At 34.9% G+C, this 15,708-nt stretch overlaps 1 protein-coding gene across 1 annotated transcript; it reads left to right on the top strand.

Moving 5' to 3' along the window:
• The first annotated feature begins 1,597 nt into the window (after positions 1–1,597).
• Positions 1,598–7,757, top strand: MLO3 (Seven transmembrane MLO family protein). Its single transcript, XM_021974651.2, has 15 exons — positions 1,598–2,001; positions 2,117–2,174; positions 2,320–2,531; positions 2,621–2,737; positions 3,880–3,940; positions 4,105–4,187; positions 4,305–4,379; positions 4,491–4,582; positions 5,840–5,889; positions 5,987–6,027; positions 6,140–6,313; positions 6,419–6,454; positions 6,706–6,773; positions 6,899–6,959; positions 7,149–7,757. The coding sequence occupies exons 1-15, from the start codon at positions 1,867–1,869 to the stop codon at positions 7,524–7,526; spliced, it is 1,641 nt and encodes a 546-aa protein (XP_021830343.1). The 5' UTR covers positions 1,598–1,866; the 3' UTR covers positions 7,527–7,757.
• The last annotated feature ends 7,951 nt before the right edge of the window (positions 7,758–15,708 follow it).

The following is a 15,708-nucleotide window of genomic DNA, read 5'->3' on the forward strand; positions in this document are numbered from 1 at the left end:
ATTAGCTTTTTCTAATGATGCACAATGTGTCATTGTCATTATCTATTATATCCCTAACTTTTCTGACTTGTCATCATATAAATTCTAGTGAGGAATTACGATATCTTTTTCTGAACTAAATATTTATTCCCTTTGAAAAGCTGCACATTCGTATGAGAATTTAATGTTGGTTGAAGAGTCATCAAAGAAAATTCACACGAAATGTGACGGCGAAGGAAAAGAACTAACAAAAGTGACAAATGCAATGTATTGAAATGTAGTGAAGTTCAAACTCAGTTAGGTTTTTTCTATTTTGTTTGAATACTCGGCAGGCTTGGAATAAAAGGGCTTCAAATTAGGCGTCAATAACCATTTGTTTTGGTTGTTTTGGGTCTCCCATGGTCCTCTTCTGCTCTTAAATTCCCTACCACTAGCCTAGGTTGATGTGTGCTAGCTGCTAGTTGTCAAAGTTTTCCTTGTTATGTGCTTTTTTTTTTTTTTTCCATTAAACTATAAATTCTAGCTTTGCTTCTTCCACAATTATGTAAATTTTTTGTTATACAAGTATAAATATTCTCTAAATTAATATAATCTAAGAAAAGAGAAACTCGAAATTGAGCGCCAAAAAGGGACTCACTGCCCTAATCAACTTGGCCGTCTCCTTTGCACAATCATGCGTAGTTGTTGAAAAGCATTAGTACATGAGGAAGAAATTAACACCCCAGCCAGGAATAACGAGTGAGGAGGGGCTTCTAGAGGAGAGGAGATTATCAATTAATGTGCTGTGTAAGTCTGCATGGAAGTTATAAAACGCAACGTAAAAGTCACCAAAAACGGAAAACAAAACAAAAGATGCTTTGGGGGTTTGCAGTGAATTGCAATTATAACAACAACAAAAAAAAAAAAAAAAGATGCAATGCAATGAGAATCACTCTCTTATATGGAAAATTGGCAATATAAGAGAATCAGGCTCTCTTGTGTGTGGACCCAATTTAACATGTTCATCAAAGTTCAACTCCCATAAAATTCAGATGGGAACGTATAATTTTGGTCCGGTGTATGCATTGGGACTGTGAGGTCAAGTCAAAGTCCTTTTTCATTGGAAATTGTGAAAGTATAATTTTAGTCCTGCATATGCATCGTGACTGTGAGGTCAAGTCAAAGCCCTTTTTCATTGAACTAAACTTTATCGACGAATCAAAAAGGACAAACACGAAAATTGTAAAATGCGGTACTTCTTCAATAAATAAGTTGGCACCTGTGTCAATCAAAGAAATAGGGGCTAGGGGAAGAGGGACATGTAAATTGGGGATAGCAGATCCCGACTCGAAATATATTGGGGGACCAATCAGAACTCATCATTACTCTTCTGATCAGATCATCATCTTAGTCGGTTCACTGCCCTGGTCAACAAAAGCGAATGCAATTGTTGTCCTATAACATTCATGCAGTGATAAAGAAGGTTGCCCAAAATAAATGGGAACCACACCTGCCCTAACCACCCACTTTTGGACGTTTGCGCATCGCGAAGATATGGTTTACAAATGGGACCAAAAAAAAACTTAAATATAAACCGTGGCTTGTTTTTTCGGTCATAAAAATATATAAACCGTGTCAAACCATGTTTAATGGATACGACCTTCACGGATGCAGGTTTTGCTTAGAGCCGTTGGACTTTGGACTTGAACGCCCAAAAAAAGTCACAGGAGCACAGAAGATTTGAACGTTTCATCTTTCTTCTCTGATTGGTCCCCCTCATTGGCTTTACTTCCAAGTATTTAACTTCAAGCGCCTTTCTCCGTGGGTTCTTCAGGTCATCTCTTCTTTCATTAATTCCTTTCCCCCATTGATGCTGACTCTTTTTTCCCTCAAGAGCACATAGCAAGTATGGCTTCTGGAGGATCAGCAGCAGCATCCAGCCGCTCACTTCAAGACACACCCACTTGGGCTTTGGCAACAGTTTGCCTTGTCTTCATTTTTATCTCTATCTTTATAGAGCACTTGATCGATCTCCTTAGCCAAGTATGTATCTAATGACCCTTCGTAAGAAATTACCATCTTATTTGTTTTTGAAATTGATTTCACTAATTACACCCTCTCTTTTTTCTTCTTTTTGTTCGTGTATTTGATGATGCAGTGGCTCAAAAAACGTAAAAAGAATGCCTTGTTCGAGGCCGTAGAGAAGCTCAAATCAGGTAAGCAAAACGATCGAACCGATGACCTGTCCTAATTCCGACCAATTTTCCCGAATACCTCATCACTTGACAATTTTGCAGAATGTATGTTCTAATTGATGAAATTTGCTGAATTAGTTTTTTTTTTTTGGTTGGGTGCATGCAGTGCTTATGCTGCTGGGTTTCATGTCCCTAATTCTGACAGTGTCACAAAGGTCCATATCCAAAATATGCATACCCACAAATGTTGCATATACCATGCTTCCCTGCAGAAAAAGTGCACCCACTAAAACCACCAAAGCACTTGGTTTGGAGCCCATTCAATTCATGGAAAGAAGACTAGCAGCAACTTCTTCTGAGGATCACTGTGAATCCCAGGTAGGTACATAAATTGTTTTAATTATTTTGTTACTTTAATTTCATTTAATTTTTTGTTTAGTTTTATTAAAATGGAATTGAATTTGCAGGGGAAAACCTCGTTTATATCACAAGGGGGGCTCAACCAGCTCAACAATTTCATATTTGTGTTAGCAGTTATGCAGATTGTGTATACTGTTCTCACCATGGCTTTAGGAAGGGCCAAGGTATGCTTTTTTTTTTGTTGCCATAAATATATTATGTGATTGGACAGAGTCTGATGGCTCTCACCCCAGTAAACAATACAAAATTATAACTTGGATGTATGCATTATGTATATGTAACACGACGTCTAGAATTGTCTTTTACTTTTGTCCGCTAGAAAGCTCCCAGTGGGCACGATAGTCGTTCGTCAAAGAATTATTCATCTATATACAGTAAAGGGTAGAGAATGGTAAAACATTCAAAATACCAGAAAATGTCATTGGTTAATGCAAATATCAAGAATTGAAATTATTAATTAAATGATGATAATATGGTAAATTCACACTTTTTCATATTTAAAAAAATAAAAATAAAAAGAAAAATCAGAAAATGGATCATATTTTATGGAATACAACTACTTATTATCTTTTTTTAATTCTAAAATAAATTTAAATTTTAAAAAAAAAGTCTCTCGCACACGCGGAAGCGCGTGCGGAGAAGCTAGTAGGAAACTAAAAATGTATTTGGAATTGGTTGGGGTGTCCAGATAAAAAACAAGGTTGGGTGTGCTTAGAATCACCCAAAACAAATCTGCATGAGTCTCAACCATATAGGTCATAAGCCCACCCCAATGTAGTTTACTAATTGCGAGTCATTATTTAATCCAACGATTAAGAGATAAGACATCATCTAATAAGTCCTGCACTATAGAATTCTACTACTAACTACAACCCTATCAACAACCTCACCGACCATGTTTCAGCTAATGCAATATTTTTAAACTTCTAGAAACTGACTCTTTGTACCATTTTAGATTGCATTCCAACCTGAAACATTTAACAGTGTTTTTGCTTACATTGAAAATGTTGCACTTGGGTGTGTGAAGTCAATTTATGCCACCCCATTGAAAACTTAGATTAGTAGGTAACAGCCCAAAAAGATGCATTAAGATTCGGATCACACACCACTGCCCTACCCAAATTTTAAATTAGTCCAAGTGTCATTCCAAACTAGTCAACGAAAAATAGTAGGCTATTGGTGTTACATATTATTTTATTACATGGTCATAAAATAATATGTGGTGGTCACTTGTGAGTTACACGAGTTAAGAGCCACTTAATTTTAAATAATTTTTTACATTTTTTTTTTTGTGACTTAATGACAGATGAGGCGTTGGGAAGCATGGGAAAAAGAAACTCAGACGGTGGAATACCAAGTTGCAAATGGTAATTTAAGATAATAGAGGAGGGCATTCGAACTTGAAACATCGTTTAATATTAATGACATATCGTTTAATTCGAACAAACAAATAGTTTTTCCGGCATTATATTTCAATATAATACAGCAACTAATTCAACCTTTCTTTTCTCTCTCATTTTTTTTCCTATAGATCCTAATCGTTTTAGGTTTACAAGGCAGACCACATTTGGTCGTAGACATATGACTTCTTGTACAGGATCAGGAATGTGGATTGTGAGTTTTTTTATTTTTTTTAATTTTTTTAATTTTATTAACACATATGCAGCTCTCATGAATCATGATGAGGTTTTATTATAATTAATTAATTAGTTGTTAATTATATACATGCAGAGGTGCTTCTTCCGGCAATTCTTCCATTCAGTGGAAAAAGTTGATTATCTCACTTTACGCCACGGCTTCGTTTCAGTGAGTATAAATAAATCAATATATTTATATACAAATTAAAATATCTCATTCAATTATTTTTTATTTATTTTTCTTTCTTCTTGTGATCATTGTTGATAACAAATTTTTCAGACTCATCTGCCCACAAACAATAATGCTTTCAATTTCCAAAATTACATTCAACGTTCGCTGGAGGACGATTTCAGAGCTGTTGTTGGCATCAGGTTGGCTATTCTATCCATAACCCTAAAATTATTTCTAACACATATTTATGATCACATCGTTCACATAAATATACGAAGACTGTTGCTAAACGAACCCTAAAATTAACTGAGTACACCATAATATTTATATCAAAATATAAAATTAACTAAGTACACCCTATTTAAGTACCAAAAATACCCATGATATACAAATGAAATAATTGAAAATATTTATTCATAAAACTAAAATATATAAAAACCTACCCAGCCCTTCACCCTCCCTCTCCTCCCACAACTGCCTCCACACCCAACCCCCATCCGCGGCCCGCCCATTCCTTCCTCCACCACCACCCATCTCCAAGTTCTACACCCTCCCTCCCACACATCCCTTTGTACCTAGCCCCACCCAAGACCCCGAAAATTTATCAAGGTACCCAACCCCCTGCCGTACCCCCAGATTATCATCTTGACCATCGTACATCGAGTGGGCTAGCACTTGTATTCTTTTATTCATCATGTCAACTAAATCCAAGACAGTGCCATTGCCATCTCAATCAATCTCAAAGAGCTTTCCTACTTATATGAGCCAAATTCATGTCACCATGCTATTTGGCTTGCCTGGGTGTGTTCCCATGGAAGATGAATGTTGCTCTCTCTTGAAATTAAGTATAAATGAAGCCAAGGTGCCAGGGTTTCTTTTGTTTTTTTGTTTTTTTGTTTCTTGTTTTTGTTATTTTTCTTTTATTAGTTGCATACTGAAATCAGTATGAGATAACATTTCTTTGATTAGGGTTGAAGATGGTAAGTAGGGTGTACTTATTAAAATTACATTTGTTTCACAATTAAATATATCCTTTTTGGTCATTTTATATTAGGGTAAATTAGTAATTCAGTAAATAGTTTGGCAGTAGGGTGTATTCAGTTAATTTTAGGGTTTGTTTAGCAGCACTCATATACGAATCCTACATTGCGTGAGATGCATAGTCACAACGTGATAAATTATAAATGTGATTGAGTTGTATATAAATCCACCGTATTACTAACTACATCTCTCCTAAAGATTAAATTCAACTTCTAGGGTCTATTCCTATAAAGTTGAATCTAATCAGTAATGCGATCGGTAATTAAATTAAAATGATACATGCAGCGTTACTAGAATTATATATATTTGTATTGTTGTGCCCATATGAACCAATATTACTCCTTTTATAACAACTTAATTACCATATTATTAAATTAATTCATGTTGGCTAATTGTGTGCGTACATCATTTGACAGCCCATTCATGTGGTTTATAGTCGTCATCTTCATCTTTCTGGACGTGCATGGTAAGTAATTAAGCACCATCCAAGTCATTTACTTCTTTAATTAATAAAAATAACTGAATTAATGGTATTAACATTATGAACTTAATTAATTAAACAGGTTGGCAGGTGTATCTCTGGGTTTCATTCTTGCCACTAATTGTATGTACCAAGTCTAAAGCTTAATTAAACTCTCTCTCTTGCTCATCATGTTCTTACTTAATTACTAATTGTTCTCTTAATTAGTAGCTAATTACGTATTATGTGTTGGTAGATAGTGCTGGTTCTTGGAACCAAACTTGAAGTAGTAGTTGCACAAATGGCTCATCAACTTCATGATCAGCATAACGTGATAAAAGGAACTCCTTTGGTGCAACCAAAGGACAGTCACTTCTGGTTCAGTCAACCACAGTTCGTCTTGACCCTTGTACATCTCACTTTGTTTATGGTATAATTGATCTTCTTCGTGATTAACTCCATAACTAATGCTTGATTACCCTAAGTTAATTCTTATGGTCCGATCATCCGACTAATTTGCTTTCATCTTCTACAGAATGCATTTGAACTTGCTTTCTTCATTTGGGTCACGGTGCGTCGCTATTTCAACTTGAACTAATCATGTTCGTTTTATTTAGTAATTTAAAATGTCCATTTACAAACATTATGTTATCATATTGTTAATTTGAACCAAACTATTAATCATATGAATTTTTATATGAATTTGTGTTCGGATTAACAATGTGACAACATAACACGTCAAACTGTTTAGTAAAAGAACATTATTCGTGTTTAGTTCACTTAAACATTTTCTTTACCTCTCTCTTTTCTTATTAACTTCAGCTACAATTTGGGATACACTCTTGCTACCACGAACACATACAGATTATCATTATACGGGTGGTCTTAGCGTAAGTGCCATGCTCATCTTCCATGGTGTGTTTTAATTACTCTTCATTTACATATGTTGCCACTACACAGATTTGGTAAAATTTTAAATCAAGCTGCCTAATTAATTGTTGATGAATTTCTGCAGGGTCACTGTTCAAGTGATGTGCAGTTACATTACTCTTCCACTCTATGCCCTAGTGACTCAGGTATGCATTCCTACAGACATGAACATATAAGTTTTTTCTCTTGTCGGATAATATGTTACATTGTGTTCTCAAAGGATTAATTTGAACCTCGCGTCCCAACAAGCCCTATATTGCCAAAGGTTAAATTAATAGTTTCGATAACATAACATGTCAGATTGTCTAATAAGAAAGCATTCTTATTTCCTGCAGATGGGATCAAATTTCAAGAGTGCAGCAGTGCTTGAAGAGGAAACAACAAATGTTATAAAGCAGTGGCACGCTGAAGTGAAGAAAAAGAGGAAAAAGAAACAAGACTCTTCACAATCTGGCCATGACGAAGATTCTACTACTGTAGGAAGCAGTAGGGGAATCATGAACTCCCCGGACTCCTCTTCTCATCGCCGGCAGCTAACTTTCGCGGAAATCACCCAAAATTTTCCTGGAAAAACTGAGATTGTTGACGACAACCAAGAAATTGTGGAAGATCATCAACAAAGAGTAGGGCAAAATGAAATTGAACTAGCTAGTAATGTTTCATCTAGTGAGGTACATATAGAAATGCCGGAAGTGACCGCAAAACAAACTTGAACAAAAACTCTTTTTTTTGTTGACAAAATACCTATATAAGCAAAACAAAAGCACATCAAAGCAAGTATGATAAATTGGATTATTCCATTAGAGGATTGTGATTTCTCAAATCAATTTGACCATACCTATATAATTGCTAGTTTTTTTTTTTCCTTAATATTTCGAGTACTTTGTTATCTACATGTATATATTTTTTGTTACATTGGGAGGAAAGAAACCTTGGGGTTTCAATCTTGGGTGCCAAGTAAGGGGGGAAGGGGGGAGGGCCACAACAACTGTGGTAACCCCCATTCGACTTATCCATGTGTATCTTTTAATTGATGGCCAAGTCGGTAACTTTTATAAAATAAAATAAAAAATCTTTTAAAAAGAAGAAAAACTTTACTGCAGAAAAGAATTGTAATCTTTATCCTGGTTCAATGAAAAGAAATACATGAGCAATTGAGCATGTTGATGGGCTGGGCATCTTCCCACCAAATCGAACCAAGAAGAAGCCGTAGAATTAATTTTAAGAATTTTAGATCATAAGATTGGAAAGTTTCGAACTTAAGATCACTGGTCTACAAATTAAAGTCATCTTTCGCTAGACTAGATCTTGTTGGCAATCAATTGATACAGTTTTAAAAAGGTGTTTGATATTTATATATTAAAAAAGAAATAGTAAGTAAATAAGATTAAAAATCTTTACATAATGAATGACTTTGAAAAAGTGACGAAAGGCAAGAAGCATCAATCTCCGAAAAGAAAGCTGCTAGAAGAATCAACATGCAACGCAGTACAAGATATGAGACAAGAGCAGTGCCCATTTGCCCATTTGCCCATTTGCAGACAATAAATGGAAAGGCCCACAGGCCCAAAGGCAGATCGAAAGCACCAACCATTTTGGTGTGAAAATCAATCAATCAATCAATCAAATTTGGTGCGACAAAACATAGTTAAAGTTGGAGACCCACTTGTGATGAAATTATTAAAAACATGTTGGAGCTTAGTTTTCAGCCTTATTTGACTCAGATTGTTCTTGTTGGGGCACCCATTGCTGCGACAAACTTACCTTAAGCTTTGGTGGTCAGAAAGTTTAAGAAAATTGCGAGAGATGGCTTTTAAGTAATTGTCTTTTTTGTGTGTGTTTATTTTATCAACCAATATTTTCAAAAGTTATAAATAATGTAATTATTCTGCAGTCATACTTCTATTTCATTGCCAGTCATGGAGTTGAATGTGACTCCAAATTTAGACATTGGAATCTCGAAGGTGATGGACTTTGAAATAATCAAATTTTTGCTATAAAGATGGGAATAAGTATTCTAACCACTTGAGCTAGAAGACTTCTACGAAACATTTAACAACATAATTTAACTATAAGCTTAGGATGTTTGAAATCGAACGAGAACATGCCATGTGATGAAGTCCTTTTCGGATTTTCTTTAAAGCAGTTAATCTTCAATTCTAAATGAGATTTGTTCTATCTACATATATTCATGAATCATGACTCAGTCTTCCCTTTCCTGCCCACACATCTCTCAAATCATGGTCGCATAAAAAAGGGCTCATTGGTTCCTACATGTCTGATGAATTCCAAAACACACATATATATCCAAGCATAAATAATATTTATTTAGGATTAATTTGTTAAGTACTATGTAAGGGAATGGAAACAAATTCTTTATCATACCCTATATATGCTGGAACATCGTACCAAAATGTGGCTTTTGGTGGCATGCAGCAGACCAGACCAGCCAGACCAAATTGGCCCCTTGATTCAACCTTAATTAAACTCTTCTTCTAAAAATTATAGAAGGGATTAGCTGCCAACAGGCTGTCCTCTCTGGAATTTACTTTTTTTGTTTTTTTTTTCAATATCAAACTCTATACGATTTGCTGCCTGCCTGTTAGTTACTGATACATGACAATTGCATTTCAATTTTTTTGAAGAAAAAAGAAAGAGACTTGGAAATCATAGAGATCTTTTTAGGGAGAAAAACTTAGTCGCAACAACGGGGATAACATTGTTGCTATCCCCGGTCAATAATGTTATGTTACGTTTGAAGTGTTCTCACACGTGTTATAGTATTACTGGTCGGAAATAGCAAAATAATATTTATCCCCGTTTTATGAAAGTTGTTCTCCATTTTAGGAGGGTACGTGCCAATTATAAAAAAAATTATAGAGAGAAGTTATTATGATGTTGATTTTAGTTTTTGAGTTGCTGCACATAAAATTATATATCAATTTTCATCTACTACTACTTGTAGGTTTTCGAATCAGGTGATATAGATTGGGTGTAGGCCCTACTTGGCTCTTGTTTAATCTTTCTTTTGTCAATCATCATTAAGTGATAATAGAGAGTCTAAAACAAATCTTAGCTCCAAACAACAATATCTTCTTATCTATAATTGTGTTTTAATTAAATTTAGTATTATCCATAAAGTATGATGACTCTGTGGTCACCTTTTCTTTCTTTTTCGATTGTTATCCGTGACTCTTGTTGTGATGCCCAAAATGCAAGCTTGTAATCATGGCATGGGGATACCATTTGCCTCCCTAAACCCTTTTGTCTTTTGGATGGAGAAACAAACAAGTAATTAACCAACAGATCTCTAGCTAGAGCCCTTCAAAATATATAAGATCTCCAACACCCAAGATACATATTTTACCTTTTCTCCCTCTCTCTCTCTCTCTCTCTCTCTCTCTCTTTTCTTTGTCAAACAAATGATTAAATGTCAAAAGTTAAAAAATTAATATCAAGCAAATATAGCTTAAGCTTACAAAATATTTTATAAATACTTATGTCAAACGCATAATAAAAGTGTAACACATTAAAACAAAAAGCATATTTCATAAAGATAATATGCTACTATAACATGTTAAAACGTGTTTGAAGAGTACAGTACGTAACACGACGCGTTAAGTAAACATAACATTGAAGGAATGCTAACCCAGATAATAGTTTTCTTTTCGCTTTTTGGATCAAAAGCTAATAGTATTCTAAAAACAGGTTTTTAGTTTTACTTTAAGTACTTAATACAGTGAAGGAATGAGAAGGTAATTCGAATATTTCCGGAAGCGGAAAACCCCACCAATTTTGGTGGGCATGTCAACCAGCCCTCATCTTTGGCTGGCCCTTGCTAGCTACTAGCTGCTAGTAGGGTCACACCTGTGTCATTATAGCAGAGAGAGAGAGAGAGAGAGAGGGAGAGAGAGAGCAGACATGGACATATGAGAAAAGGGTACGATGAATGCGGGAAACAAAGAAAGAAAGAAAGATGATGATCATGAGAAGCCAAAAAGCTAATTAAAGTTAAAAGAAAAGACCAACGACATCAACAGACAAACACAAATTGATTAAAGTCGAAAAACAAACAGTAACAGTACTGATGTGATGACCATACTCAGAGAAAGAAAAGAAAAGAAAAGGAAAGAAAAGAAAAGAAAAAAGATATGTGGATGGAGTGAGTTAATTTGGTCAGTTTTTTTTATTTGTGACTAGTATTTGTCAAGCTGTGAGTGGAAACAGCAGAAAAAGCAACCGGCATAACTCTCGAGGGTTTCTTTCATCTCTCTTCATCTCTTCTCTCTTTTTTTTTTCTTTCTGCAGATACAACAAGTAAATCGACTGCAGCCCTAGCAGCTGATGAAATGAACCTGCCTGATGACACACAAATATCAAACCCTAGAGGATGACACTTGGGCTGTGCCTTTTAATAAAGTCATTCTAATTATATTAGGCGACAAAACCCTCGCTGTGACATCTCAGTATCTGAATCATCATGTCAACCAGCTTTTCTTTTCTTTTCTTTTCTTCTTTTTCCTTTTTACACATTTAACACACTCACCTCACCATCTATATATTTTATCATTCTATCAATTAATCATCCTATTCCTAGCTACATGCTTTTTATTTTATTTTATACATGTTTTAAAGTAATGAAGTTTGGAGTTAGTATCTTAACCCTAAAGTATTCACCTAAGGTATGCATGTGCATTTGTTGTTAGTATCTTAACCCTAACGCTAAATGATGAATTCAAAACACGGTGCAAATAGTGTTAATTTGGGTAAATTCGATATATCACAATAGCATGTCATGCGGTGTATCAAATACACCCAAATATTCTTCTAATTAACTTATGTAAAGTCAAATCTGACTGGTTGTTCGATCGGTTTGGCCGGTTTTCGGTCCCAGATGCCCAGCCTAGTACAAAGATATTAGACATTGGGCAATTCATGTGCGGCAATAATGGAGGATGGGGCAATCGTATACTCCGCCAGTGGAAATGATAGTTTCTTTCCACAATAGTTGTACATTTTTTATATTATTACAATTACCATAGAAACCTAAGTCATGCAAACTCCTGATAAATTAAGCGGTTTATAATTGTATTTAGATCCTCCTCAGGGTTCCAGATATAGTGCAAAAATATACAATCTGAAATTGACATATATGTACCTGCATCAAAGTTACAAAAGGTAAAGATCGGGCTGTAAATTTATTTTCCGTTTAAGGTTCTTTTGGTATATCCCGATTCGGACCAAGCCGAACAAGTCTGGTATCTACATAGTCCCAGCCCAAACGGAGAGACAAACAGTCTCTGTGATGTCCATTTTGAAATTGTCTTTTATCCTTTTCTTAACACGTGAACCCATGAGAGATTAAAACAGTCTCTGTAATTTTTCCTCTTTCATATTTTTCAGATTAAAACTCGACATGTTCGAAAATACAATACTTCGAGGATCTTCTTCGTTGTTTAAAAATAAAATAAAAAAGAACATTTTTTTATTGATGCATATACGTACAAAAAAAGGGTTAGGTAACTTAGGTCCCAAAGTGAGATCCAATTTCAAAATTAAATGCATGTCATCACTAGCGGAACTACTCCAATGACTTAGGTGGGCTGTAGCACAGTGAAGTATTTTTTTTGTCGCATTTAATATATATTTGTTTTATGTTAAAGTTTATTGAAAATTAGTCAATGAAGCTATGAACTAGTGTGATTTACATGATTTAATGTATACTTTTATTTATAAAAAGACTATAGAAACGGTAAGTACAAAAAAATTTGATCATTAAATTTTATGCTAACAACTTTAACTAGTCCACCCGTTGAAAAATTCCTGGTTCTATCCTTGCATGTCATCATACATCAATGTTAATGGGAATGGAGGCTTATTCAGATGCCTTAAATGCATGCATGCATGCTATGGTTTCCATTGTTTTGGTAATAATTCTATTCTCAAAAAGGAAAAGAAGCCGTGGCTGCAATTTTTTTGTCCAGACTATTTTGTCACAGCACTGTATTTGTTGGCCAAGTTGCATTGCTACTTTCGCCACTCATGTACAAAATTCTCCGTCCACTTTTGGAATCTATTGAAGACATGTCAAATTTAATTTGGTAAAGCATGGTGGCAACCCTTTATCTTGGTTTAGGGTTGATTGAATCCTACATATTATTTTTTTGGGTTTTTCAAAAAGCTTATTGATGCATTTTTTATTATAGAGATAATAGGATATTTACATTAGGGTAATTCATCCTCAACAAAGTTTCGTATGGACTAACCACATTTATATATCAAACTCACCATAAATATGTGATTCAAACCTGAAATATCATCCAACTAAGCGGAGACAAGACAAGACAACTTTGTACCACGACAAAATCAAAGGTTAATTGGTCATTTACTTACATTTTATCAGATTAAGGTAAAAATACAAGTGGACGGTATGAATGATATATAATTTCAATTTTATTTGTTTATTTTTTTCTTCATTGATTTTAAGTAATTTTATAAGGAAATAATAGTTGTAAGTAGAAATAACTAAATTATAAGTCACACGAATTAAAATAAAAATTATAGTCGTTTTCGAGATAATATATTCAAATTGATGATGTCTCTTTCAATGAGAACAATAAAAGTTTTATTATTATTAATTTGATTTTCTTTACAAGATGATATTCTACGGAATATGAGATAAAACTCGAATACGAGACAACAAACACATTATCTTGACCAAACTCGAATACGAGACAACGGACACATTATCCTGACCAACTGAACCGATTAATTTGATTGACTAATTAAATTGCTGGTCTGAACTTTCATAATCATATGCGGGAGGAGTCCATTGACAATACAATAGAGCTTCGTGACAAATGAACAGGGCGCGTGATGTCAGTGAGAAGAGGAGGGGGACAGCTTTGTAAATGCCCGTGCGCTGCACATGTCAGTTTCTCAGAAGTTTAACGGAGGAGCACTCGGTAAATACAAAAACCCCAGAGGACAAATTCGGTATATCAAAAATCGAGGCGTGTGAGAGAAAGAATGTATGTGTGGGGGGCAACGAAGCAGCGCCAAAGGCGCAGGCCAAAAGACATAGAAATCTCCCACACGCGCTCTTCTCTCAAGACCATGCGTCAGGCTGAATAATCCATAATCGTGTGGCACACGCGCTAGAAGCAGAGTGAGATAAGGGGTTGGGTGTTGTGAGAAAAACAAGAGAGAAAGGGTTGATAAGACTTGAGATGGAAAAAAGGGTGTGTGGACTGAGCAGGGAGGGGGGGTGTGATGAGTCAGTGAGTCCTAACAACTAACAATAACAACAACAACACTCCCACCATATTTGCTGCCAAAAGTCACAAGGGCCCCTCTCTCTCTCTCTCTCTCTCAACTTCTTTTTTGTTTTATTAATGGCCTCTTTCTGATATGGTATCTCAACCATAAACTGAATTAGTGAGTTATACAAACAACATAAAACTGAAGAAAAAAAAAAAAACTGAAAAGATCACCACTTAATTTGGGCATTTTTTTTTGGACCAGTTGCACCCTCACTCTTATATCTTAGTACACAACCTTTGAAAAGAAAAATAAGAAGAAAAAAAGTAGTTTTCCCTTCTTCCATTTTCTTGTTTCATCTTGTTTCAATTTTGACATTTAAGAGCACGTAATTTATTTAAGAACATTGGCAAATAAATAAAAATAAAAATTAAGAGCATGTAATTTATTTAAACTTAAAACAATCCCCAATTAGTTAAGTCGGTAAAACAAATAGGTTAACAGAAAGATGATTTGGAGCGACGCACGTTAAGAACGTACATTTGTGAAAATAGACATTGTGGGTCGGTTGTTAAGCACTTTGCATGTGACATGTTTAGCTCCATTAGGTCCAATTATTTCTATGTTTAGGGCTATTTTGTTTAGTTTAAATATTTTTTAAAAATCTAACGGGTTTGTGTAGTGTACAAACATGGTTTGGGACCTAAATTAAAGTAGTTACTTTAACTTAAAAGAGAAAAGGGTGAGCTAGTTTAATTCCTTACTATACATGGTTTGGGACCTAACTTAAACTTAGAATTTTAATTTTGAGCTCATCTCTATTTTGTTCTTAAACTAGAAATTAATTTAATTGGGAGCATATATTTGTGAGTGATATATATTATTTTCTCCATTCATAAATGTGATTAGTTTCATCTTTGTTTTGTTTTCCTTAAGAAAAGAACGTATTAATTAAGAAACTCAAGCAGATGTACATTGATCTTCAAGCACGAACCCTTGATTAAATTGAAGCTCCTCTTTCCGAACACAAAATAAAATTTTTATTTTTTTAAAAAAATTGCAAATCTAGAAATTCTACCAACAACACAACAATTTGGCTCACAAGGTACTCTCATCTCTAATTTTTACTGATTTCTTTCACGTTTATATAAAGAGGAAGAAGGAAAAAAAAAAAGGAATGGAAACCCCTTTTTGTCTTTTCAGTTATTTTTTTCTTGCTAAACCTTCCTTTTGTCTTGGTGGAGGACCTACGTCCTACAGTGAAGGAAAATTACTAATTAAAAGGAAAAAAGATAAAGCCAAGAGGCAGAGCAAAAGCAGAGAGGAGAGAGAGAGGGTGGAGAGTGTTGGTAATGTACTGTCTTAGCCTGTCCCCCCCACCCAACACAGTCCCTCTCTCTCTCTCTCTGTTAAACAGTCGAAGTCGAAAAGCCCATCACCACATTGGCCTTTTCTGCCTTTTGTTTCTGTGTTTCTATGCAATTGTCCACGTCTGCTGCTTCTTCTGCTCCCTCTTCTCAGTACCTGCAAATGGGGGAGGAAATGGAATCATACTTTGAATTTCTTGTTATCATTTGATGCCCTCTTCTCTCTTTTTTTCCCTTCTCATCTTTCAGCCTTCTCTGCCTCAGTTCA

Source organism: Prunus avium, chromosome 6 (assembly GCF_965620075.1).
Source record: "Prunus avium chromosome 6, drPruAviu1.hap1.1, whole genome shotgun sequence".
Lineage (NCBI taxonomy): Eukaryota > Viridiplantae > Streptophyta > Magnoliopsida > Rosales > Rosaceae > Prunus > Prunus avium.

Coding starts and splice junctions, on each gene's coding strand:
- MLO3 (XM_021974651.2), top strand. CDS start 1,867: ATGGCTTCTGGAGGATCAGCAGCAGCATCCAGCCGCTCACTTCAAGAC. Junction 2,738..3,879: donor TGGCTTTAGGAAGGGCCAAG/GTATGCTTTTTT, acceptor ACTTAATGACAG/ATGAGGCGTTGGGAAGCATG. Junction 6,314..6,418: donor TACATCTCACTTTGTTTATG/GTATAATTGATC, acceptor CATCTTCTACAG/AATGCATTTGAACTTGCTTT.